Source organism: Hemibagrus wyckioides, linkage group LG06 (assembly GCF_019097595.1).
Source record: "Hemibagrus wyckioides isolate EC202008001 linkage group LG06, SWU_Hwy_1.0, whole genome shotgun sequence".
Taxonomy (NCBI): Eukaryota; Metazoa; Chordata; class Actinopteri; order Siluriformes; family Bagridae; genus Hemibagrus; species Hemibagrus wyckioides.
In genome coordinates, this window is record NC_080715.1 from 28387622 (window position 1) to 28415258 (window position 27637).

The window sequence follows — 27637 nt, forward strand, 5'->3', positions numbered from 1 at the left end:
AATATATAAACCTGACCTAGAAACCTCTCTTTATGGAAGAGAAACAGTAGCTTGGAAATGACATTTTGGTTGAAATTTCTTTTTCAGGTTGAGTCAGTGTTCATTTGGTGCAGACCTGATGTCACTCCCAGAGAATGGTTCTATAGAACTCTATGGTTTTCTAGACTATTATGGTATGTGTGGAGTTTACATGATAAATGATATGATATATTTTTTTCCTACTGATGTTATGAACATTGTTGTAATTTGTAAACAATTCTACTTCTTCATGTCCACACATCATGCTACAACATGGAATTTCCTCCTCAGTGAAGCATGACACAGGCATTGAAAATTAAATTGGGCTACGTTTATTCGAGCAAGGTCATTTCCAAGAGAAATTACAAATCAAAAAAATTAAATTATAATTCAACAGACATTTCAAGAATCCCATTGACCACAGACAACCTTCATCTCTTTAGCTAAAAGAAAAACAGATGAATAAAGTGGAATTTTTTTTTTACTTCTCAGTCAAAAATACAGTGTTTTCACAATATTGTATCAAAAGTTCCCAAATTGTAGAATCTCCTTCATCAGGTACATTAAGTAAGTAGAACAATTAACAAGAATTGTTCCAGATACAATAAATGCTCTCTTAATGTAAAATTTGCTCCGATATTCACTTGTCAGGATCCATTTTACTAAAATATATCTATAACGAGGAACTATAATACTGTACACTACAGTATGAAATAAATATAATTAGGAAATATAAAATGAGTCACATAAATAAAATGGTAGTTTAAAATAAAAAATAATTGGATTTTGTATTGAACAAAACAAACCATGGTAATACTGACAGATGGTCTTTGAAAAAAACAAAACAAAACAAAACAAAAAAAAACAGAAAATTGCACAAACAATATGTAAACTAGGAAGTCTAGCTATACTAATACTGATGAAGGTAATTCAAATAAGAAGATGAATGTTTGATTTTTTTTCGATGTAATACTTAAGCGGGTGCATGGAGGACACGCACTGACTTTACGGTACACTTTACAAGGATGGCACTTGCAGAAAACACAGGTGAAAGGGTTTGCATATAAGGCTTTTCTCGAACGAAAAACAAAAACAGGGATGCTCGACAAAGCCTCACACAATGGAGCCTTCATCATAACTGCCGTTCTTAGTCCATCTTTTTAAGACTTTGTAATTTGCTTTAGAACCATACAGGTATTATTTAGATAAAGACGCTTCATAAAAAAAGCCATAATGTGATCCAAAATAAAAATGTGGCAGGTCAGGAAAGAAAAGGTAAAAACAAGGATATCACAGTAAGTGATAGACAAAACGTAACACTGACACGCTACTGCGACTTCAAGCGCAGTGTATGTACATATACGCAATGCTTAATCTTTTCTAAATTTTTTTTTTTTACAATTATTATTTAATGTAGTAATTCATCAGAGTGCAATTCGAGGCTTGTGCTGTGACCACAATAAAAACACGGGGGTTATGGAAATAAGCACCACACAGCCTTCATGTTCCACTCTGTACACTTGTGAAACCTTTCCGTTGGTTCTCTTATAATACTGTAGATCATCATCACTTTTGTTTTTGCATAATGTGAACTCTCGAACTGTCCCACCCAGTTTGATGCCTGTTTTTTTGTTTTTTTTTGGACCATGGACCATACCAGTCCGAGTTCTACTCTTTATGTCTTAGAATACAATATTGAATAACCAAGACATGGCAGTGTGGTCACAAAAGTGAATCTGGCTCAAAGTCCCTCAATGCGAGGGAAGGAGCAAACAATACAAGCAAAAAAACAACACAAAAAAAAAACACTGGAAGCTTAATCCAAATCGCAGTAGTTAATCAGCATCCTCATTCTCGCCCTCGCCATCTGTCTTGCTCTCCGCCTTCCTCTCCTCCGAGCTCTCGTCTTCCGTTGCTCCTGATGCATCGTTCTCTTTTTCATCTTTTGCCATACCATCCAGGCTTTGACTCTCCAACCGATCCTCCTCCGTTTCCATTTCTTCCTCCTCCCTGAACATTGCCTCTCGTCTGTCCGTCACTTCCGGGTACACCTTCTCCGCCTCCCTAGCCCTATCCTCTGTGCCATCTCTCAAGATGGTGCTTCCTCGAATCATGTCCTCGCCCTGCTCCTCCGGATCAGAAAATCTCAGTGGTGCAAGTCCCTTTAGGTAAGCGTGGTGCATCAGCAGCTCCGTGGGCTCCAGAAGGCCACCATTCTCGTGGCTCTCTTGCTTGGCAGCCTCACGTTCCTCAGCCTCCCTCTTGCAGTAGGAGTAGCGGTGGTTCATGTGCTGTGAGTATGAACCGGAGTGTGAGAAGCGCTTGCCACACTTGTCGCACTGATAGGGCTTCTCACCCGAATGCAGGCGTGAGTGCTCGATTAGGTGGTGCTTGTGCTTGAAGGCCTTCTTGCAGATCTGGCACTGGTGAGGCCGCTTTCCTGCAGACACAAAAGGAAAGAGACAAACCAACAGGTTAGTGTGCTATCATGGCAGATCAAACATTACAGCAAGTCAGTGTTTCTGAGGTATATTGTTTTGTGGGTAAAACTTGTGTCAATGTGCTATGGTTAAATCCAAAAGAATTAATTTGATGCTATAGAATACAACACCACAATGAAACATTACAAGGATAGAAAGTATTATTACTATATATGACTTTGGTTTTTTTTTTATTAACAGACCCTCCTCTGTGCGACTGACTAGTAAGTGCATGCCAAAAAACGAACATAAATTGGTTTCACTGTGAATACACAACTGGGTTTATTTTTGATTTTATGCCATAAACAGGATAAGGGACTCAAGAGGGAAGCCATGATCCTGATGAGCTATTCTGAGGTTGTATGTGACCTCGCTGAATGCAGCCAAGAAGATCAGGTGATTATCACAGCATACCGCAAAAGGTGAATTCGAGGCAGTCAGCATCCTTGATGGAGCATGCTTTTTATGACATCATGTCTCCAGATTATAAAATGCTTAGGTCAGACAGCTCCCTCGTGATACTGTAATGAGGGCTGGGGGAGGTAGAAACTTCCCCTACACTGTATTCATTCACCAATTCCTTTGGCAGGAGCTGCTGTGCTACTCTTAAGCACAGGGAAATACAGTCAGTCTAATTAATGGCGCAGCATTTGGCATTTTCAGCTGTAACCCCATTTTTTTTTTTTACTTACGCATACACATCCCACGCACACATTCGCTATCGTCTTTGAACACATGTAGCATATACTTGGCCATGGAGAGCACTGGAATGCCTGCAGCACCTTCCATAGCTGCCATGCTTGAGATGACCCCCCCCACCCGCCTTCCCTCATCAAGTTCAAAAATAAACGAGAGAGCAGATTCCCCGCCCTGCGTTCCTGGGGAGGAATGCGAATGAGGTATGATGCAAGCCTGTGAAAGAGAGGAGTCCCCCAGGATGGGAGGTCACACCGTGGCATCGAAATGCCACACACACTTGTATGCACCTGGCTTATCATGGAATGCTAGCATGATTTGTAAACTCTGTACATGACAGGCTTCCATTCCTAACACTGATCAATATATTGCATTTAAGAAATACAGAAGCAATAAGCTGGAATAAATCCCTTGAACGTCTGCTGCTTACCACAGAACATTCAGTTTGCGAAAAGTGTTAACAGCACCTAAGCTAAATCAAACCTTTAATAGAGGCTCAAAGAATCAAGCATTTTATTGGTGGTCATGGATTTAATTGGACAAATAAATAAACAGAAATCAAGATAAAATGGGGGTATAAAAGGAAGTAAATGAGGTAAGAAAGGAGGAAAAAATAAAAAGAGATAACTTGGGGTGAGGGTAAAAAAAAGAATTGTCTAAATGTGATATACCTGTGTGCTCATATTTGTGTCTTAGGAGGGAACTGGTCTTCTGGAATGTTTTGTCGCACAAGTCACACGCGTACATACCACTTTCGGTCTTCTTAATCTTCTTCCGGGCAAGCAGCAACTCACTGTCTGTCAGGTCCTCCAGCCCTGACAAATAGTCTCCTGTGCTGTCCAGCAGCTCTCCCTGAGAGAGAGAGAGAGAGAGAGATTTTAGACTTTTAGCACAGAAATCCATGCCTGCCACCTTAAGAGAGACATGTCTTCTTGAACCCAAGTGTGGGCACAGCTTATTTCTTGAACCTGTGTATGACCTCCAAAAAGGCAACATATGGGCTTTTTTAATGACCATGAAATTAAGTCTGTCATGTTTGACCAACGGATTAGCAGGGGTTACAAAGTACACAAAGACATTATGAGCTATTCACATAATCTCATTTAAATGTATTTATTTATTTACTTGAAGCTGATTCACATATTACAAATTAAAAAAATGACTATACAAGAAAAATATGTTGCAATTATCCTCTGACCTACAGCAATATTAGCAGAAAGTCTAATTTACCTGGAAGCTTGTTTTCCGCTGGTATTTCCGTCGCTGCTGCATCTCAGCAAAGGTGGCTGCCCCTGCAGCATACGTGTAAGCCATGTGTGGAAGGAAGCCCATAGGATCAAGTCCTGGGTAAGGCCTTAGTCCTGGGATGCTGGCCTGTGCTGGGGACATGAATGTAGATGGAGGGAATGCTCCGTGAGGTGGTAGAGGGGTATAAATAGGTCCGCCACTGAAGGGGTTGATGCTAAAGATTGGGCTAGAACTTTTGTCTAGCTGGTTTTCGTTGCCTACATTGTTTGAGCCATTGAACTCCTTCTTGATGTGAGCTAAGTCCAGAGGTTCTGCCCCTTGTTCTCGTATAACATGGTCACCGTCTATGTTGAAACCATTTGGCTTAAGCTTCCTGTCAGATTTGGATAGTTGTTTTGGCAGTGACAGGTCTAGAGGTTCACCATGGGCATCCTCAGAGGTGAGACTTGTAGGAGTATAAGAGCTGCTGTGAGAGTGTTTTGAAGATGTTGAAGAAAGATTCAGGGGTGATGGGGTCTCGCCTCTCAAGTGGTCCACAGAGTCAACTGGTTTTTCATTTATGTGTCTTATGCTTGGTTTGGATAGCCGGTGCCCAGTTTCACCATTGGTAGTACCTTGGAGTTCGGCTGTTGAGTCACTATACTGGCCAATGGAAGCAGGTGATCTTGCAAGTGCTGATTCTCTGGCCAAACCATGGCTGCTGTCCCCACTGCCCCATTCGGGAGGTGGGGATCTTTTCCTGGACATGCCATGGAGAGACTGAGCTTTCCACTGAATAAACCACTCCTTTACAAACTCTTGAGGAAGTCCAACTGCAATGGAGATCTTTCTCAGTTCTTCTGAGCTGGGCTCTGTATTCATGGCAAAATAAGCTTTCAGTACTGACAAGTGATCTTTAAATGGGTTGATTGGGCTAGTTGTATTTCTATCTGGCATAGAAGAGGATACCATAACACTCTGTTGCTCTATGCCAGACACTCCTCTGTGGCTGACAGGTAAGCTTTCATTAGGTTTCAGGACTGCCTTTATCTCTTCGTTCATCTTGCAAAGGTAGCGCTCATGTTGGTGCAAGGGAATAGGGCCGTTGAACGACTCCTTGCAGTATTGGCATGAGAAAGATGTATACTGACCATCCCTCTCCTGGGCCTTCTCATCTGAAATGGCACCAATTATATGACTGTGCCTCTCTTTCTTAATGTCAAGAGCCCTTTTTTCTGTATCTTCAGTTAGGCTCTGTGGGGAAGTTTTGGCCTCGGTGACCTTCTCTAACGTGTAGTCAAGAATGCTCTTGCTAGGACTGTTGTGTCCAACTCCATGAAATCCAGCCTGGGAGGCCAGAGCCAGCTTGTGCTCTTCCTTCATGTAGCCCCTAAGCTTGGAGGTGTCCTCATGGTTGCTGTCCAACTTCTGCCGGCACACAGTGTTGTCGACAATCTGGAGGACCCGCTGAACCTTAGTTAGGTTACTGCTCAAGCCTGGGTAGGCTAATGCATGTGCATCCAGCCTCATAGCCAAGTGCTGCAAAGGGTTCTGTGACGAATTGTGCATCCCTAGGGGGCTCCCACCACGGCCAGTACCATTAAGAAAAGGGCCAGGCCCTCCAAATTCTGGCGGTGAAGCCATCATGAGCCGGCATTCATTGAAGTCCATGGGCTCAGCCTTTATATCAGGGTGGGCTAATGGGTCCTGGAGACCAGTGCACCTGCTGTTTTCCAGTTTGCTCCTTAGCTGAGCCAAGGCAGGGCTGCCTGGCGATGAAGCGGCAGAGTTTGGGGATGAGCCAGGCTTGGTGCCGACCCCATGTCGTACCCGTCCATTTATAGAGATGAGGCCAATGCATTTCTTGCTACTAATGTGTGAACTGTAAGAGCCGGAGTGAGAGAAGCGCTTTTTACAGTTGGAGCATTCATATGGCTTTTCACCTATAAGTAGAGAAACACAGGAAAAAATTAAAACAAAAATCTTAGACTCAAACAAGATCTTCAATTAAGGATGACAAATAAATAAGCCTAGTCGAATAATATGTATATAATAGTAAATAGCCAAAACAGTGGTGATGTAGACATGCAGTACATAATAAAAATAAAAGTTACTTGTTTTGCTGACGTAAAATAGTTGATCATCAAATATCTATTTCAAAACCTAACAAAATGGTGATACTTGGCTACTTACCACTGTGGATGCGGAGGTGCTCCTTCAGATGGTGCTTGTATTTGAAGGCTTTCCCACACTCCGTGCATTTGAACTTGCGGTTTCCAGCCCCTTCATTCAGCACCGGAGGCTACAGGAAAAACAACGAATGAGTGATAAGTACATGAGGAAAACCATTATTTTAGGAAGAACAAGATTAATTGCTTTAGTCATAAATCATTTTTGTTCCTAGATTTAAGCAGCAGACTGTGAGCTGAATCTCAAGCTATCTACTCACTCAAAGTTAATTGTAGGTACTTTCTTCTGAATTTGAAATTAAAATGTGGGCAGACCCTAGATGCACAAGCAAAACAACAGTAATCACTACTGCACCCCACTCACAGATACAAAGGTCTGTGAAAAACATGTAGGAGTCTAGGAGTGTGTATTCTTCAAGCAAAATGTACACAGCACACAGAACACACTTCTCCAAAAGTTCAATGTTAGTGGGAGAGTACAGCTTAAATGACTGTGCTCTGCGAATTACAGCTAATATAAAACATGCACAACAAATGTATACACTACACACTATGTAAAGAAACAACTAGAATTCTTGGTAAACCTGGGAATTAACAGTTGAAAATGTTCAGGAAAATATCCCTAGAGAGTGAATAAACAAACGTTTAATGTAATTTAGGGATTAGGCTAGGCTAGATCTCTGGAAGAAAAACCAGCCATCTGGACATGTTTAAGTTAGTCTGGAAAGGTGTGTGTGCGTGTGTATGAGAGAGATTGAACAAGATTAAGACAGATAAGAAGGCAAGCTGCGTAGTTCACATAGATCGCAACGTGGCTGAATTCGGAGCTTCAAAAGTTTGCCGTTGTGAATGTGAAATATCCTGTTACAATCCAATTAAATGCTTGAGAGCTTTCTTACCACAGACATTTTATCGAAAAGAATAAAGGTGCAATGGGTTTTTTTTTTCTTTCTTTCTTTCTTTCTTTCTTTCTTTTTTTTTTTTTTTTTTTTTAAAAAACAGCCCATATAAGCGCTTTCCAGCCACGCAGGCCTCTTGCTGCCCTGAAACCAGCGAGAAAGACCGAAACGAATGTCAACGTTGGGTGCATGTTTGGAGTTTGATTCCACTCCAACAGCAGCTGAGGCAGAAAGTCTATAGAACTCAATGTGCTAGAACATCCCACACATGCCTTACCGTGGGCAGACGACCGTGCACAGCTGTGGCTCCGGTGTGAGAGATCTGCATTTTAAGGAGGCTCCAGAAAAATGTTTAGTATGTCAAGCCAATAGAGCCAGAATTAACGGAAACCATATATCTATATCTATATCTATAAACAATGGGATGGTTTCAGGAGATTTCTTAATTTTAAGTTTTAAATATAGAGATGGCATTCCTAGTTTTGATTCCAGATACTGATATGCTTTCAATTGTCTATTTGAAGCACTACTTTTAAATTAAATTATAACTATTCCTCTTTTATGTAGACTTAGTTTCTGTTCCTTTATTATTATTTTTTATTTGTTTTATACTTTAAGAAGTACTTTTTTTTACCGTATGTACAATGGTAGCCCTCTCTCTCTCTCTCTCTCTCTCCCTCTCTCTCTCTTTTTTCTTTTTTGTTCAATACCCATCATTGGGCTGAGATAGTACAAAGAGACAGGAGTAGAGGTATAATAATAATAATAAATTCATAAAGTGATGACAAAGATCACTCTGCTCTAGACTCACCTGGTCCCTAGAAGGCCTGTGGGTGGCCATATGGCGATCCAGCTGCGTGCGGTACGCGAAAGTGTCGCTGCAGAGCTGGCAAGAGAAGCTCTCCTCGTTCTTCTCGTGCCGGTACTTGATGTGCTCCTTGAGGGCGGTCAGCCGCTTGTAGCCACGGTCGCAGTAGGGGCAGGTCAACAGTTGAGCAAAGTCATCTGGCGTCCTGAGTGCCAGATCTGTCCAGAAATGTGAGGAAAGTGAGAATTAAAAACGTTGGTTTTTGGATGCTACATTTCTGCATTGTTGATTATAAATAGAAAAGATGTCTTCTTTTGCAAATTTCTTCTAACTGAATTATAAAATGATTTCTGATTTTGATAATGTTACTCAGCTGTTTAAAATAAAATAAAATAAAATAAAATAAAATAAAATAAAATAAAATAAAATAAAATAAAATAAAATAAAATAAAATAAAATAAAAACACTTACCATTCTCATTGTCGTCCTGCCCGTTGGCCTCTGGAGTGCTCAGCCTCGTGCTCTCCTCTGGGTCTTCTGGGTAAATTATGGCCGTGTCTCCTCGTTGCAGGTACTCGGCGATGCTGGCTGGACATCCCTCATTGTCCTCTAGCTTCCTCTTGGCTAAGAAGCTCTCCAGCTCTGCAGTGGCATCAATACCCTTAACTGCACACAGGAAGCATGTGTGGGGGGAAAAAAATAACAAATGGAGCCATTGGTTTACGTTTCTTGTCACTGGAAAAACCCCAGCTGGACATTAGGAAAGCAACTGCTCTAAATGTGATGTAGCTAGGGACAAACCATTAGGAAGCCTTTAAAGGTGGAAGTATTTATTTAAGTTACAGTATAATGGCCACTTCAAAGACGAATAGGAGCCAGCGTGATCATCGAGCACTCTTTAGGCGTCCTCTTGCATGTTGAAAAAGGCTTTAAACATTTGCAGCATCGTGTGTAATTGGTTTATGTGGCAATTAGGTTCACTTGGGTAACCGATCTCACTTTGCACGGCCAATTGTATACTTAAAATCAGACTCCAAATCCAATAATGAGCCATGCGTTATGTATAATTGCACATAGCAGGGATTTTACGATAAACAATAAGATGTAGCGATGATTATCACTGAAAGATAAGTCAGCATTAAAAAGACAAGAAGTGTGAGGTTTAAAATATTCACTGTGTCTTAAAGGTCAACGAGATCACTGGTTCTATGAAAAAGTTACAAAGAAATAAAATAAAATTAATAAAAAAAAAGTTGTGGAAAGTGTCCCAGACTCCTTATTTTCTGACAGGTTTGCTGTAACAGTGAGCTACAACACAGGGACCTAAGAGAAGGCAAATGAAAATTTTATTGTCTCATTGTAAACCAATTGGAAAGTACATGGACAGAACAAATCAGATTTCATCCCAAACTCGATTTGGTCCAAAATGTGATTTGCGGTGCACTTTCTCTCAACTTACAAATGTTTACTTTCCATCTCCTTCTGACACACACGTGAGACAACATTAGCTCAAATGCCTCTCTGAGTGTGTGTGTGTCCTGTGAACGTATGTGTGTGAGACCACGATGACTAGTCTACAATCTTCTGTTAAGCGAACGTTTGAATCCGTGATCAATAAGAAGATAAAATGATGACTCGGATCTAATTTTCCAAAGTGGTGCATTGTAAATGTTTCAATTTCATGACATGCTGAATGGCGAGATGAAAATCTATTCTGCAAATGGTTCATCAGACACAGAAAGTAATAAGGACGGAAAAGAACTTAGTTCCAGGAATAAGCTAAAACCCCCTCTGGAATTAAAAATAGCTCATAGCCACCGAGGCGATGGCACAATCTGAAAAGCACGGTGTGGTGCGTTTCGCTAAAATCAGAAATGTGGGCTCACCTGTACCGTTTCCAGCTCCATGGAGGGAGACGACAGGGCTCAGAGGATTGTATTCATCTTTTCTGTCCTCTGGAGAGAGAGAGTAAGAGAGAGAGAGAGAGAGAGAGAGAGAAGTGAGAAGAGTGAGAGAGAGAGAGAATATTAGCTAATGTTGGGCTTAAGACAAACCACAAAGACGAGCAGCCAAAAAAGAAAGACCACAATGCATGAATCAACAGCATTAAATGTGCTAGCACCAGTCTGCTGGGCTCCTTCATAAACCCCTAAGATGTTCTGTATTTTTTTTTTCATCCTTTGATGACAATTCAACAATAAAACAAGGACAAAGCAACGTGTGTTTGCTGGAACAAACACAAAGAAAAGGTTTTTGGGTTTCGTTGCCTTTTCCCTTGTGCTAAATGACATGAATGGACAGCTCTCAAATCACGGTATATTTCAGCATGGAGTGCTCTGGCTTCTGAAGACGTCTTGCTCATAAACTGAACTTAAAAGTGTATTTGTTCCTCCTGCTCGCGCTCATGTGACCTCTTACCGGCAGTCACAAGTATCAGAAGCTTCCCCTTCAAAAGGAGGATATAGAGCACCTCTACCACAATAAGGAAAACAAGAAGAGTCCATATTCCACACACACACACACACAAGTGCTGTTTAATTTCTGAACTGCTTACAAGTTTCCTTCCTATTATCTGGGCATGACAACCGAAACTCTTTTTTTTTTTTTATTAATCTCACTTCTCCCCTAATTTGACATTTAAGTGCAGCTACTACTGAGAGACTTCTGCAGGACTTGAAAAAGAACAAATGTTTGAGAAAAAAATGAATTTCTTTCTGAAACAATTCATTCGCTAATCAGGGGCCCACTTCAGGGGAATCGGAATGTTCTGCGGATAAATGGTATCCGGAAGTCTGGAGTCGGATCAGAACTTCCCCTGAACTTGAAAAGTAGTGCTATTTTACATGAAGTGTGCTTGCTAAGCTTCTTGACCAAGCTCCTCTTGCTTAGCTAGCATGAGGACATTTCATGATAATGATTTGAACACATCATCATCATCGTCATCATCATCTGTTGGATCTTATAAAACGAATACTCAAACTAGTTTCCTCGAGAGACAAAAACCACCACAATATTGGAGGCTCAGTTCTGCTTGTGGTAGTTGCAGTTCATTTTTCAGTCAAGTATTGCTGTGGTGCTGAGTTTTATTTGACTTTGTTCTCTGTTGTGGTGTGAGAAAAGTAGCTGGTGTTGATGCCACCAAGTTATTTGAGAGAAGCTAGATAAAGAAGGATTAGCATGCTCCAGGTAGTCCACAGCCAACAGCTCTCTTCTTGCATCTTGCGTGAGATGAGATGCAGTGAGATTGTGTGCTGTATTATTTCTAAATACAGATCATCTAACAATAAATTTGGATGAGGAAAACCCGGTGCATAAACACTGTGCTGATGTTTTTACTGGCAAACGTATTGTAAAAAAAAAAAAGAGGAAGTTCTAGCCTGGGTATAGCTGAGCATGATGATTCATGCAACACTCAAAGCTTTCATGCTCACCAGCATGTACACCACTAACCTACAGGATGCTTTTTTGCATCTCAATGCCGAACAAATGTTCAGAAAGATATTCATTCTGGAATGCATTCCACGTTTCACCTGACGTTAGCGTTTCAAAGCTAATCCGAATAAGACCCTGTCCCTGTGCTTGGTTCTGTTTAAGAGCTGCTAATTAGGATGCCGGAGTTTATGTGACATTCAGTAATCCAGGATCGAGTTAGCAAAATGCAACAAAACCTGAGGCTAGTTCTATAGATTGAGTTTCGCTATTGCTATACTAGCAACTTCTGAGTTTAAGAAGAAAAAAAAGCATATGGTTAAGCCATTAGGCAAGACTGATCACTTAAAAAAAAACTCTGGGTGACCCGGTTAGGTTCTCCCTCCACTTCGTAAATGTCAGCACAAGCCTGTGAACTGTGCAGCCATTATGCATGTAAATGGATATCATAATATCATAATGCTAAAAATTTCATTTAATGCTCTTAATGAGGCCTTGGCCATGGCAGGCTTGTGCTAAATAATGTCTCTCAGATCCTAATTAAAAGAATTTGTCTTTTGAGCCTCGCTAGCACGAGCTTCGTCATTTAAGTCGATGGCTTCTGAAACAGAGAGAAAGGGGGATGGAAAGAAGATTTGAAGAAAGAGACAAAAGAAGAGATGTGTAGGAGTGGGAGATGATGCATAAGGTCAGGTGTAAGTAACTTCTAAAGCAGATGACTAAGAGGTGAGTTTTAACTCCACACAAGACGAGAGTCGGTTTCTCAGAGTCACCTCATAGTTAAATGAGGCAATGAGGCAACGAGGCAAAATGATCAGGGGGAAAAACACAAAAATTAATTATTAATCATGACAGAAAATAGATCAGTTTAATTCTACAGATGTGTAGACTTTATTTATTTCTTTTTAAATAAATGTTTCTTTTTTTTTATCATATTACTGGAGATTTTTTTAAGTGTTGAGAATGAATTGATATATTGCTAATAAATCCTACTAATTAAAGAGAATGATATGTTGGGAATTTTTGAGAAGTAGGATTCAGCTTAAGTTTAGCTCTCACCTGCACCATTGAGGTCCGTGTGTTGCCAGATGTCGTGGCTCTCATCCTCCTCGTCCCCCCTGCATGAAAGGAGGGCATGTGCCACTCGGGGTGATGGCTCCAGACTGGGAACACCGACCGGGCTTCCCTCTCCCTCCGAACCCTGCTGTCTGTCCTCTTCATCGGAGCTTAGCACTGCGAAAAAAGAGACAGGAAACCACTGACATTTATCACCAGTCATTCATCATTTCCACAGTTTGGATCTCTCTCCTGGTTTACACACATGGCTCCTGTTCAGGAGGGACAACAAAGCCAGGCATGGGACGGATGGAAATTCCTGTACACGCCAAAACAGTTCGTGTTTGTATGATGGATATGACAGTATGGCTGGTTAGGGAGTCTAAACTAAGCGAGTAAAGCTAAGCGGTCTGTCGAGTCATGTTCTTTTATTACCACCTTTTACACGTGAGTCTCTTGAGACGCATTGGATGATGTCCCAACAATCTGTGGTTTAAAAAAAACGTACAATATGCACCATAGTCAGGTTGTAATGCCTAGCTCACTGTTTGAAATGATACAAAACACGATACAGAAAAAAAGGTAGTTGGGAATAAAACAAATGCAGTGAGGTGTTGCAGTACAAATGGACATGACTTCATGGGAAGCGCCGGGTTGGGAGTTTCTGTCTCTGTACTCGGCAGCACCTTATCAACCTGGCACTCTGCCAACCCCGGCCAGAGTTAGTGGGAAATGGCTCTAATGGCCAAATCTGAGACCTAATTGCTGATGTTTGTCTCGTCCTCGTACGACGCACGGCTTCAAAAACATCACTCTGCCATGTTCATTTTTTCCCAGCTCCCTCGGTCCCACACCCTACCCCCTTAATCTGTCCGCAGGACCCCATTCATTTAACTAAACAGCAATGACCTGGCTTTCTTTTTTCTCCCTCTCGCAGGTTCCCAGGCGGAAAAAAGACGGCCTGTACCTCTAAGGACTCGCTGGGGAAAGGGGGAAGATTAGCCAGCACGTAGCCGATCATAATATGATCTTTGTGTGATTGGCGGCGGCTACATTTGCCAGGGCCAGGACAACTGCGCAACAGGTGCACATTAAAAAGGGGAGCGAGGGATGGGCGCAAAAACGCGCCGGCCGCTGGCTGAATACCAAAAGAGAGGGGAGAGGTGGAATAGAGAAAGAGAGAGAGAAAGAAACAGAGAGAGAGAGGAAGGAGGAGGAGGGGGTTGAGGAGGGGCGTGGGACAAAAAGATTTTTTAGTAAGAGGTGTGACCGGTGGGATTATTTAGCAGAGAGGGGGTAAAGACACCAAAGTCCTCTCCTTACTCAAATGAAAGCGAGAAAGAGAGGCTTTAAAGGAGTAATGGAAAGTAAGACATAAGTAGCTCTGTGTGTGGTCTGTATATACCTTGTACATACTGCAACCTTATATTCCTCTCTCTCTCTCTCTCTCTCTCTCTCTCTTTCTCTCTCTCTCAATCATCTTCCAAGACTTCAGAGCCAGAGAGACTGCTCTCATGTTTCTTAATAGCTCTAAAACTCCCGTTTATCCAGGTATGCAGTTGATGTTACACATAGCCCAAAGTTTCAGAAAAGAAGTTAGTTACATCTCAGTGGCTGGATGGTGGGAGTATAAGTCCAAGGGGAATGAAAGAGAGGGGGAGGGATGAGAAGGGAAGGCCGAGAGAATGAATCCAGAGGTCAGGGAGCTGAATATCAATAATAGGCGACCGCTGAGCTGTTTGAGTTTAAGAGGAACCGTGACACATGCCCACACAAAATACTGAACCAACCATCAGCCCATCCCTTTTACCGCTCAGACGTTTTTTTTTTTTGTTTTTTTTTTTTAAGGGATGAGCTTGTTACAAAGACGCCACATTGCAAATTACATTATAGGAGTGTGTTTTTCTTTTCAGCATTTGAGAAATTGCTCTAATTTCCTTCAGATTTTACCTTCCGGATCTTTCTGCCACAAATAGAACGGGAAAAATGTTTAGGTTTAAAGAATGGCTTCAGGAAGAGAAATATTTTGGACTCATGTCAAATGTCAAATGCACTTCGCTGGCTGTGCACAAGTAAGTGTGTGTGTGTGTGCACAAGCATGTGTGTGTGTTTGTGTGTAGCCATTACCACATGCAAGACACAAAAAGCTTGCAACACAAAAGCAATCCATCACACTGTTTACCTCGGAGGTCAAATGAGTCTGGTGGTGTGGCAGATGGGAATATGAGTGTGAGAGAGAGTGTGTGTGTGTGTGTGTGTTTGTGTGTGTGTGGGTTGGTTTGTGTGTGTATGTGTCTCGACAGACACATTTTAATGAAGCAGCGAGTGAGAAAATTAACAGCTAGACAAACAGCCAATGTCCAAAGACTTTTCTCTCTTCCAATATGACTAGAAGAATATATGAATATAATGCGAGTGGCTAGAAGCTGCCAATCAGATGCGTCCGTGTAATGGCTGCCCCACCCATTTAGCGATCCTATTGGCTGTCAGAGCTATCCTGCTATCCTGCCAGCTGTCCTGCCTTGTAATGTCTGCAGTGAACGGCCCATTGTGCTCGCCCCAGAGACAAAGAGGCCACCTCTCTCTCTCACTCTCTCTCTCTCTCTCTCTCTCTCTCTCATCTTTTTCTCTTTCCCAAACTCCCTCTCCCTCTATCTTCTGCATAGCCCCACCTATCATCTTATCTGTCATCGCTCTTACCCGGTCCTGTTTCTTGAATATTCCGAGGTCCCTGAATTAAGTGAAGATGCTGTACATGTGTTTAAATGCAGAGGAACAAATTTAAAGACTTCATATTTAAACAAAAATACATTGTCTCTTTCCACTGGCCTATGGTGTCACTCCATGGACCTAGATTCACACAATCCATAGCTTCACGCTGTATGTGTGTGTGTGTGTTTCTGTGTGCGCTCATTCCATACTTCCCAGCTGTTTACCCTTCTGACAGGTGTGTCCATGTGTGTGACCTAATGCATTTTTTCAGCATTCCCTCATGTCCATGCATGTTTTCCAAGCGCCAAAAGAAAAAGATCCGTCCTCACCGTCCTCACCTGATCGCCTTCGAACACCATCGCACCATGTGTGGGTTCAATCATATCCAAATTGGGATGGATTCTAGAGAAGCACGTAGGCTCTGAGTGTTTCGTTCAGGATCCAACAAGCTAAGATCACGTTACACCTCCTCGCATTCCACGTTCGAAGGTCATTCGGCCGTTATCCGTCTCCTCGTCATCTTCCTCTCTGTCCATTTCTATTTCGTTCTCCATCAAAGCTCCAAACACACACTAAAAAACGATCAGACGCAGCCCGAGACGAGGCACTTATCCGTATATCAAACGGCAGCCAGGTATGTCTCCTCTTCTCCCCTCGTCCGCTACGGTAATGAAAGCAGCCTGCACAGGCGGTGGAAAATAACCGCTCTCTCTCTCTCTCTCTCTCTCTCTCTCCTGTGCATCACCTGAGCGAGGGAGAGAAAGGAGGGGGGAAGGGAACCAACTAGGTGAGGCAGCGGTGCGTTTGAAAAAAAAAGAAGAAAAAAAGGTCGCTGCCTAGCGGCTACAGCCTGGAAATGATCCACATAAATCAAATCAAGGCAGCAGTAAGAAAAGAAAGTGATGGAGTGGAAAGACTGATGACACACTTTTCAAGCATACTGTGTCTGAGGTAGCTTTTATACACATGTAGTGAAAATCATAAATCTGTCTCTACACATTAGCTGATAGTTATCGAGACTTGTACTCTTAAGTCCTGTACCTGTACCTGTAGATTTGATTAAGCATCGTGCTAAAATATAGAAAGGGATAAAGATAAAAAAAAAGCAACAGTGAAACAACACCAGGGCCTAGTCTTGCATTAAACTGTACTCTTGTACAAAATAGGTGATTTTAAAAGTAGCAAAGCTAACAATAATCATTTTCTACCAGACAGTATGACGCTAGGGCTGCAGGGCTGTTTATTGGGTAATATTCTCATCAAATATAAAACAATTCCTGAAAAAGCTCAGTTTGATCAGGAATTAATCAGGATTTTTTTTTTTCACTTCTGTTGCATGTGTGTGTGTGTGTGTGTGTGTTTTAATGACTGAAACTCCAAAACCCGAAGATTAGACACAACTCTCCACCTCTACAGCTGCTCTGATCACATCCTTTCCCTCTAGTTTTTAAAAGTAAACATTAACAATGAAGGCGTTCGAGGTTCTCTGATATTTTTCATGTTTATGTGATGAGAAATCTTATTATACCTGATGAGAATGTTACGTAACAAACATCCCTAGAAGAGGGCCTAGAACTAGAAGGAGAGGGAAAGGATAGAGGTGGAGCTGTAGAGGTGGAGAGTTCTTGTGTAATCATTGGGTTTTGGAGTTTTAGTCTTGATCCAGTACTCATACAAATCATGGAACGACTTAAAAATAACACCTGTTCATATTCTACTACAGAAACTTCCCCAGATTCAGTCATTAAAACACACACACACACACACACATTTTTGCCTCGCTGATTAATTCGCTGTTTGATGCTTGAGAAGTCTGGCTTTGAGCGATTTAGACGTTCTTTCTGAGCTGAACTGTGTGTGAGGTGAGCGAGAGAGCCGCTGTTTGTTTTAAGGCCAGGCTGGCTGAGAGGTCAGTGGCCCAAGCAGGGGCACAAAGAGAGAGAGAGAGAGAGAGAGAGAGAGAGAATGAGAAAACGAGGAAGGCTTTGGTGCGTTCCACAATCTTCAGTGCAAACTCAACTATGCGTGAACCATTACAGGGAACCTGGACAAGGACGGCGGGTTGGATGCATCAAGGACAGAGAAAGAGTGTGTGTGTGTGTGTGTGTGTGTGTGCAGTGTTCTAGTTTTTGAATATATGTATACACATGCACTGTGTATAAGAAAAGACTCCAATGCTTTTTTTGTGTGTGTGTGTGTGTAGGGGGTTGCCATGCTCCTCAGGCCCAGCAGTGAGGAGGCAACAGTAGCCTGCCCCCTAATTGAATTAAACTCCCATTTGTCTACTGTAGAACCCCTATGCAACAGGCTAGGGAAGAAAAAAAAGGGGAGGAGAGACAGACTGAGGGAGAGAGAGAGAGAGAGAGGAAAAGAGAGATAGGGGCTCCTAAATTCACTCATGCCGCCAGACGGCCCACCTTACCCCCCTCTCCTCCCTCTCGCAGACCCACCATCTGTGCCCACCGCATGCACATGTTACCCCTCGCTCTCTCGACAACTGTTCTGGGCCTCCACCAGCCTCGGTGTGTGTATTTGTGTATCTGTGTGTGTTTGTCTGTGTGTGTGTGTGTGTGTGTATATGTGTGTGTGTGTTCTCTATGGCCTAGGGAGAAATACACAATAGCTTGCTACAGCGAGAATCCGAAAAGGCAGGAAGACGGGAAGAAAATGCACGCTACAGTCAGAAAAATGAAGAAACCTTCTCTTTAATTTCATTTAATCTGTGTATGCTTTAATATTTTCTGAAATGTAATCTGTCACTCTTTTTAATTCCTTGATTTTATTAGAAATAAACCTGCAGTTAAATAAGATAATAGACAATACGTGTCTCTGTATAACGAAGGGCTTATTTCACTGATTCCCCTCGCAAATTGCATTAGAACTCTTTAATGGGTTACTACTGGTGATTTTAGAGTAATGTATGTTTTTATTTTTAATAATAATAATAATAATAATAATAATAAAATCCCAGTTCAAATTTCCTGCTTGCATTTTGTTATTCACTAAAAATTCATCTTCTTGCCCCTACAGAGGATTAAACCAACCACTGATACACACACAACTTTCCAACACAGTAAACCAGGTGAGAGTAAAACTCGGCGGATAAACTAGCAGAGTCTACCATCTTCTTCTTCTTTTTTTTTCAACAGGGAGTTAATATGGGTCAATTAATATGCAAATCTCCCGGCAGATGCTCGGTGGCTCTCAGCGTGCGATCAGCCCTGTCGGTCACTGGCTGTTCAAACAGTTTCACCACTAAAAGCAACACCAGGTTCCCTTCACTGAGGCAAAGCTGCGAGAGCCCTTCCTCTTTTTCTTCCCACTTAACCAAAACTGCTTCATCGCCTCAATGTAAAATTGCTTCTTCTTTTTTTTTTTAGATTCAAAAAATAGCTTCTGCCCAAAAACTCTTTGTTTTCAATTTTTACATCCTTTCTCTCTCGACTTGTCTTTCACTTACCGTGAAAGATTTTTTTTTTTTGAACTTCAAAATCAAAAAATAAAATCGAGCTGAAAAGAAGAGAAAGGGAAAGGCAGAAATGTTAGCTAAAAGGAAGCAGCTTGGGTTGTGTAGAGATTAGGTTTCTCCCTGTGTGCCGCTGCCAGAGGTGCTTGTTGGGTATTTTCTATCAGCTAACAGCTACACGTGGGCCAAGTCAGGCACCTCGGAGTGCGATCTAAATGGAGGTTTGCAAGCAGAAGACAGGTTGCTCATAAAATATTCATGCTAGGAATAGTACTTTCCATCCATGCATCTATCCTCCCATCCTTCTATCCGTCCATCCATCTATCCATCCATCCGAGCCCTCGACAACCCACCCACACCCACACCTCTTCCTCTCCTCTAATCTTCCCCTCCTCTCCTTCTGCCCTGAGAGTAAACGCATGGCCGCATGAACCTGAGCTCCGCGGTCGTGTGGGAACATGCCAAAAAATGGAAATAAATGAAGAAGTTCAATCTGTGCCTTCGGGGCGTTGTGTTGTGTACACAAAACACGCTGTGTTTTTTTGATTTGTAACGTTTCGCACTTCAGCACTTCACTCTGTATGGCTCTCCTGAGGTACCTCGGAAATAGCGGTGTTTTTAATAATCGCCGCAAATGATTGCCGAGTGAGACGAGAGAGAGAGAGAGAGAGAGAGTAGGAGAGCGCTCTCGGCCATGTGATGAGAGGAAAATGATGTTCACTGGTTTTGGGTTGGGCAGCAAGTGCCTCAATTATAGATATCCAACTCCATAGATGACGCACAGGAGAGAGGAAAAAAGCGAGACGAAAGCTTCGCCCAAGCCATATAGCTGTCTGGATGTTTTTTCCCTCTTGGATTTTAACATCACCTCTTATTCATCTGCCCTTTCAAAGTCATTAGGACTTAATTTGCCTCTGTCTTTGATAGCTCTGTCTAAAACACGAAGCATCACGAACGCCTAGAACACTCCACTTCAAGCAGCAGGTGGAGCAACTGACAGCTACACACCTCTTTAGATTTCCATCATCTCTACAACATTCTTAGTAGCATCAATAACACTTGGCTTCAAATGGCTCCCAATAGGGCGAGTGTGTGTGTGTGTGTGTGTGTGTAAACATATATCAGCAATATTAAAGTGAATGTCTTCGACTGTGTATGATCCACATTATATTATATTATCTGCTTTTTACCGGTGTGTGTGTGTGTAGTATCATAGTACGGAGGGAAAAAAAAAACAGCGTTAAGCACATGCAAATTCGAAGGCGTGTAATCAGGGCAAAATTAATTTTGCTGCCTCTGATTAGAAACATTAATTAATCCGTTTGAGGTGCAGACCTAATCTGAGGTCGCATTACACCTCCTGTAAGATTAATTAGGACGTTACAATAACATACGCCGCTGCTGGTGCAGATTAGAGTAAGCCCTGTTTCTTTGACGCGATCTTTGAGCTGCTGAATTACTTTAACAATTAAGGAAGTGGTCGGTTTAGACTGGAGACAGGAGTAATTTACGCTTGATATGCTTTTTTTTAATGATAATTTTACATTTTCAAGTAGATTCATTGAGCTTGTTTATCCCAAACACACATGTAGGCATACGTTTGTGACGCATTGGGAAATAATGCGATGTGGACTGCACAGCAACTGGTAACTCCTCCAGTTACCAGCTGGCAGTGTAGGTGGAAGCCTTCTAAAGAGGTCAGTTCGAGTGTTGGTGTGTGTGTGTGTGTGTGTGCGTGTGTGTGAATGGGGACATCCCACCAAAGAGAAATAGAGCCCCCTTCAATCAGAGCAGCTCTTTGTGATGTTAATAAGGAAGTAAAACACATCTGTTCAGCACTCCCTCCCACACACATCCTCGCACACATGCACGCACACATACACTTGTGTCTGAAGAGACGTCACCTGAATAGCATCCCTGCCAGGTAGTGCACAAGGGAAGGCCTCAGTTCTGGCCTTTAGGTCCCTTTCCTGCCACCCCATGACCTCAAGCCCTGCCCTTTGCCCATTTAGCCACAGGAGGGAAATGAGCCAGAGTGCATCTATTGCGTCCTTTTATACCACGAGCCAGAAGGCGAATGAAGCTGATGAGACTTCCACTGTAGTCTCAGGATAACAGCCGGAATAAAAAGACGGAAACTAACAAACTATCAGCTTTTATATGAAAGCATAATTAGTCATTACGCTTCTTTTAAAGTGACTAATTCACTGTAAACAGATGCTATACATCTGGAATCATGCATTTTATTTATTAATAGCTTTGTTATTAACAAGAGACTGGAACATCTGGAGGTGATCCCTGCCTCACTGCGGGAGGGAGAGGATTAAAAACATCGCCAGGGAGTGAGAAAGCAAGTGTGTGTGTGTGTGTGTGTTACTGTTTACAGGAACACACCTGGGGTAAGGCAAGGTGATAATTAGCTAAAGTGGATAATTAGAATGTAGATTACTGTAATCAAAAGGTACTTTAGCTCTTACAGCTCGCTCCCCCTCCTCCTTAACCAACCTTCAGAAGCACATTCACTTCACACACTCTCTCTTTTCCAAACACACAGGACTTAATGAGGGGAATGAAAAACATTTTTATAATACTACAAGTTCTCACTACAACCAAGAGTACTTAATTTCATAATTACATTTTTCTATCTTGATTAAACAATAAACACACACACACACACAAGCATCTTTTTGGCTCGGAACACTACAAGCCAGACTTGCTTGAGATTTGAGATGCAGTAAATATTGAACAGGCCATTGTTCCTCCACTTCCTCCTGCTTGCTGAGGAGGACTCATCCCCTTGCTGCCTCCTGGGAGCACGCGGCGATCACATTAGCAGCTCCGACGGAAGTCATATTCATTCATTCAGATCTAAAGGCTTTTTCCCAGTACAGGAAAAACCTAGGTTTGAATTAAAGATTTCTGTGCTTGTGAATTATCTGTATAACAACACAGGGAGTGGCAGAGAGACGTGATAATCTATATTGTAGTGTTATACTGTGGGTGAGTGTGTGTCTCTATAGCCTACAGTGTTGTTACAAAACTCCTATACATATATAATATATAGGAGAGATAGAGATAGAGAGATAGAGAGAGATGTATATATATGTCCAAATTCATATATATAAAAACAGATTTTTTTACAGTTTTTTTTTTTACACATATATTTCTTTCACTACACACTCATGCAATCACTTCTGCCGCTCGTGTAAACATTCACCACTGCTATATTTTTTGGAGACAAAGGACAAAAAATAACACGAGGCCTGAGCAGAGGTCATCTCAAACTAGTGGAGCTCTGACCGTCTCCGAGAATGCCATGGAAAGAGAAACCCAGACTGATGCCAAAAAAATATGTTTTCTGAAAACACAAAGGCCCGTGAAACTGTCTGTTTTAGGGAGCTTTGCCATCGATGCAGGTGCCAAGAAAAACCTACTGTCTCGAAAACGTACTATTTAAACAATAGTGAAGGGCCTGTGGTTCATATCCTCCCTGAGGTTGCCTCTCCATTTTTAAGCCCTTGCATGCTGGTAACTCTATACGTTATTTAAAACTTAATCTACATGTACATTTTTTATCCCTAAAAAATACATTTTAAAGAAGTTAAGATGGGAAAATTACCTGATATATTTGAAGCTGTTGCTTCGGACTAATAATAATAATATTAATAATAATAATAATAATAATGATTAAAAAATGGTGCGTCACAAGCAGTTTGTTTTTTTCATGGTTATCAAATTGTCTCTTATCAGCAGCACAGGAGGGGAATAAGGTGTGACAGGCCATGGAGGACAAGTTCCCCTTTCAGAAGTGTGAGCACTGCGGCTGTGTCTTGGTGCTTTAGTGGCGTGTTCACACGGGAGGAACTTAATCAGGCTTTAACACCTTGACATTAGCGCTTCAGAGGCGTTAACCGTAACGTCAACTGCAATAGGCACACCTCTCACATGTGTTCTGGACTTTCTTATTCCTACAAAAAAAACCTCTTTTTTTTTCTGTATTTTCTAATTTTGCCGTATTTGGTTTTACGATTTGACAGAAGAGGTAACATTTCTGCCGAGTTTATTTTCCTTTTTTTCTGAACTGCCTCATAAACCAAGAATACATCCTCACCCACACACATTGCTCGGGCAGAATTTTTTTTTTCTGTGTTAATCAGATATTTTCCATTACCATTGAACACATTGAGAAAGAATTTACCATCTGACCAAGACACTGTGTCACCTGATTTGCACTTCCTCCATACTGAAGGAGATGCAGAAGGGAAGTGGGCAGTTAATAGGGTTATTATTGTCTATTAACATAGAGCTGCTTTGATTCAAAATTACTCCCTTAATGCTCCAAACCCACATCGTTAAAACGGGCACCGCTCTGATGAGTTCGTTTGTCGTGTTGTAAGAATAAAAATATATATTGGAATTTCAGATATTTGCCACAGTTACGGATTTAATGCTCGAGGAAAAAGAGAATACAGTGAGACAATCATTTTCATTTGTTTCTTCTTAAATAATATACCTATTATTTACAGTAATAGGACCAATTACAGTTACATACAGTTTTGTACCTCAATGGTTAACCCTGATGCTGTGTGTGAGTCAGAGTTCTATCTTTGGTGCCTGGGGGCGAGCCATTTAAAATAGTTTATAAAGGATATTTATTATTATCTATCATCGCATTTTGCTCACGTCATTCCTAGTGGTTTGCCTAAAATGACTCCTTCATATGAAAGGAGTTCAAAAACCAGGAGAAGCTGGTTATCAAACACTGACAATACACTGAGCATTTAAATCTGGTTAAAAGGTAAAATAGCACACAAGCTTCACAATCAAGAACCAGGAACATGATACGAGAGAAAATGTTGGTGAGAGAAATCATGATGAGATCGAGAAAAGATACAGACGAAGACATTAAGTGAGAACATGATATAGATGGACATGGTAAGAGAGAAAAACACACAATAAGACACTGAGGAACAACACGATACAGGAGAATACGGTAAAGGAAAAATCTAGTGTTGAAGAGAGGACACGGTGAGGGAGAACGAAATGATATGGGAGAGAACGTGGAAAGGGAGAACGTGATGAGAGAGAACATGATATGAGAGAACACCATAAAAGAGAGAATACTGTGAGGAAGAACATGATATAGCTGAACACCGTTAGACTATAAGGAAAAACGTAGAGTGAAAGAATACTGAGAGAAGACAGTGAGGAAAAAGGTGGTGAAAAATTGAAGTGTGTGAGTGTGTGCATGATATAGAGAGAGAGAGAGAGAGAGAGAGAGAGAGAGAGAATTCATATTATTCACCATCTTATAGTCTCGCCTATTCATTTCCCATGTCTGGCCAGATTTGCCCTTGAATACCACAGAAAATTTGAAAGCTATCTAAAAGTCAATGAAAGCAGTGAAATCCTCTGTTCAGATGCACAGTCTGGACAAATCCATTAAGCCTTATGCCAGTCAGAAGGAAAAAAACAGCAAATTAGTCAAAGCCCAGCAGGAGGTTTAAAAAAATAAAAATAAAGCTAGCACCAGGATGCTTTAGGTGTGTTCATTACGGTTATGTAAAGCGGGCAAACCTGCTCAGTTAATCAGAGAGGGAAATGCAAACCCTCGATCTGTTTGTCTCTGATAAGGCTCTTGCATGCACCGATATCATGTACTGTGTGTGCGTGTTTCTGTGTGTGGTGCAACAGATTGTGTGGGAGTTATGTGTTGTTGAGGTATTTCTTGTCTTTATCCTTTTCCTTAACTGAAACGTATCCACTCATTAGCTCTGCTCTCTCACACGCAGAGCTGGTGTTATTTGTGTATTGCGTTCCTTTCATTTTCATTATGGATATCTTCCCAGTCATCTGTTGTGGCTATTGCATTAATTCACAGCCACCTCATAGGGAGGGTGACACAGTCTAGTAAAATGTAGACTCGTTCTCTCTCTCCTTAACAGCAAGCTGCTACGCTGAAGCTGAAGACGAGCTGAACTCCGCTTTAATTGCATATGCATATACAGCACACTCGTGTAAATGTTGGCAATGATAAAGCTATTTCAGCCCTAGCAGCCTGCTGGCTTCTCATGGGGACTCGAGGCCTACTTCCAAAAAGCATGAATTATTTATCGACCTAGGTGGGAGTGCGACCCCCTTTTCTCAACAAAAGAACGTAACATGTTTAATCTGTAATATTTCCTATTAAACTGAAAATCCACCAGCTTCACACCACCTCAGTGCATGATTTAATAATGAGTTTGCTCACACACACACACTCTTCTCCAACTTGATCTTTGCCAGGTAGGTGAATGTAGCTGTAGGCCCTATGGCCCACACATCCCTCTGTGCTATATGGCAGATGCTGCCAGTTGACCTTTGACCCATAAGAGGGTGACTGGAGGGCACTTTTTTTTGTTTTCCATCCCACTACAGTACAAGTCAAACCTTACTGTAAAAGTCTAATCTCCCTCATTAGCTCCAGTCAGACTTTGGAATACTTTCATCCTCGGCAAATATTTAATAAGTTGTTTACAATTGTATTTATTCATGTTGGCACAAAATATGCCCAGATTGTAGGTTCACCATTTGAGTGTCTCGGTTTTGCATTTCAGAGCCCCAAGGAAATTTTTAAATCAAAGAACATAACAAAACATATTTTAAAATCCCAAATCCTGAAAATCAGCGTCTAATTGCAATGTTTCATGCATGTACCTTGAGAAATTTCGTTGTAGTAACAAAAGCTCAGTCATTCTCAGCCTGTACAGAAATGGCAGACCAATTAATAGACGAAGAGAGACGTTCTGCTGAAACAACAAATCTCCTAAGAGCGTTGTGCCATTCTTCCACCCCATTAGCTAACAAATAAATATTGGATACTGGATATTTGTCTGCTTTAGTGGTTTGGCAGGACAGATCTTTTTCCAATATACTTACAGAGGTACAATATTAATAAACAGCTAACAAATTGAGACTAATTACATTCCATCCCATATATTTTCAGAAACAAGTCTACAAAGGTAAAGAACGCATACGCGGATTACACCATCGAGCGAGAATTCGGGTACTGCTTCACACCCAGACAGGTTCCTCTCTCCTTGACACGTTTAGTATTTCTTGCATGTGACGAAACAGTGGTATTCTAGTCCACCTATTTGTACATTTCCTGAGAGAGACTTTTGCAGTAGTGAAACTTTCTAAGTCAGCAGCTAACAATCAAGTGGTCAGAACTTACCATAACAACTTTTCTCAAGGCGTACCACGCGTCCCGGCTACCAACGTTCGACTGCCGCTGAACAGCACGGTTAGACCCTCACATGATTTAAATGGGTTAAATCCTTCAGGCCGAATCAGTGAAGATGAAACAGCTGTTTGACATTGTGAACATCCAGACCTAAACAATCCAAATGTTCATCAAGGACCATGCTCACTTTAAAGCCAAGTGTTGTCTGATTAAAATTAGTTTTTCCTCAGGGACATATTTGCTCTTCTTTTTTTCTTTTGCTGCTGCATTTTTGGTTTGATCACTTTCACATACCTTAGTCAGTGGTCATTAAAAGACCATGACCATGTTTTCTCAAGATAAGGTGGACTAGCAGTGTAGGTAACTATCCTCTGATAAGAGGTTTGTTTTGACCAGTGAACCATAAACACTGATATGGGTCTCTCGTCACCTATCCTTGAGCCTAATGACTTAGATAAGTCTGCATCACGCAGCAGAACCTAACTCCTTTACAATGTTTTGTTTAGTAATGGAAAAGGGAAGGTTTGCTTGGCTTTGATAAGCCTTGATACTGTATACTGCATCCCAGACTTACCTAGATTGTATGAAAAGCAAACAGGAAGGTGTTCGACTGACTTACATGTAAAACATTTCCCACTTATTCAGCTGGTTTGCCTGATGCTATGACTACTGCTGAGACCTCAAGCGATTGATAAGTCTAAGCCAGTTTAGAGGTACTTCCACATCATGGTGTGAATCGTTTTACAGATCAGAAGATGATCGCTTAGACTATCCAACACTACCTTCAGAGTGACAGATGTATGTCTCCTACATGTGACCTGAGAAAATGACCCCTGAAATCCACCTGCCCCCAGGGCACCTCATGGGTATAATCCCCCCCCATCCAATTCGCCGTTGTGGATGGCAACGGTTGTCTGAAGTAAAAAGAACTGACAGCCGTTCGCTCCCCAGGGCAGAACTTTCCAGTTAAGTGAAGCTGTATGCTGGAGGTAGTGGAGGGAGAGGAAAAAAATCAAATAAATGACTCCTGAGTAGTCATTTGGTCTTCATTACACCCTCCCTTATGGAAGCTAAAAACCAAGGTCTTGCTCGTTCTCTTTTGCTCTGCCACCCACATACGTTTAATGGGCCTCTTAAAGTCTGTTACTTTATTGGCAAGTCATATTATGAAAGAGGCACGAAGAGTTGTAAATCTCCTGCCTTCCCCTTGTGAGAGCTTCAAGGGAAACCCTATAGATGTATAGATCATCACAGGGACAGAGAATTTTTTTTAAAAAGAAATCCAGGTCACAACAGCCAAACACCAATGCAGATTTGTCCAATGGAACGTTCCAGAAAGAAAATGAGGGGGAAAAAACATGCTGTAAATTTCAACCAAGCAATATTTATTGATTTAATCAAGTCCATACCTTGGATTAAGAGAAACAAGGTA

At 41.6% G+C, this 27637-nt stretch overlaps 1 protein-coding gene across 2 annotated transcripts in view; it reads right to left on the reverse strand.

Annotated features, from left to right (window-relative positions):
- Positions 1-334: 334 nt before the first annotated feature.
- The window catches only part of zeb2a (zinc finger E-box binding homeobox 2a), a 45551-nt gene continuing 18248 nt past the window's right edge, over positions 335-27637 (reverse strand). Inside the window, exons 3-10 of one of the 2 annotated variants that reach the window (XM_058391361.1) lie at positions 12806-12979; positions 10204-10272; positions 8789-8983; positions 8321-8535; positions 6615-6723; positions 4425-6364; positions 3944-4046; positions 335-2458 (exon numbers count right to left, since the gene is read on the reverse strand). In XM_058391361.1, coding sequence (XP_058247344.1) covers positions 1854-2458; positions 3944-4046; positions 4425-6364; positions 6615-6723; positions 8321-8535; positions 8789-8983; positions 10204-10272; positions 12806-12979 — 3410 coding nt within the window. In that variant the 3' untranslated portion in view covers positions 335-1853. Of the gene's footprint in view, positions 2459-3865; positions 4047-4424; positions 6365-6614; positions 6724-8320; positions 8536-8788; positions 8984-10203; positions 10273-12805; positions 12980-27637 lie in introns of both variants that reach the window. The other variant, XM_058391360.1, reaches the window with a different exon arrangement.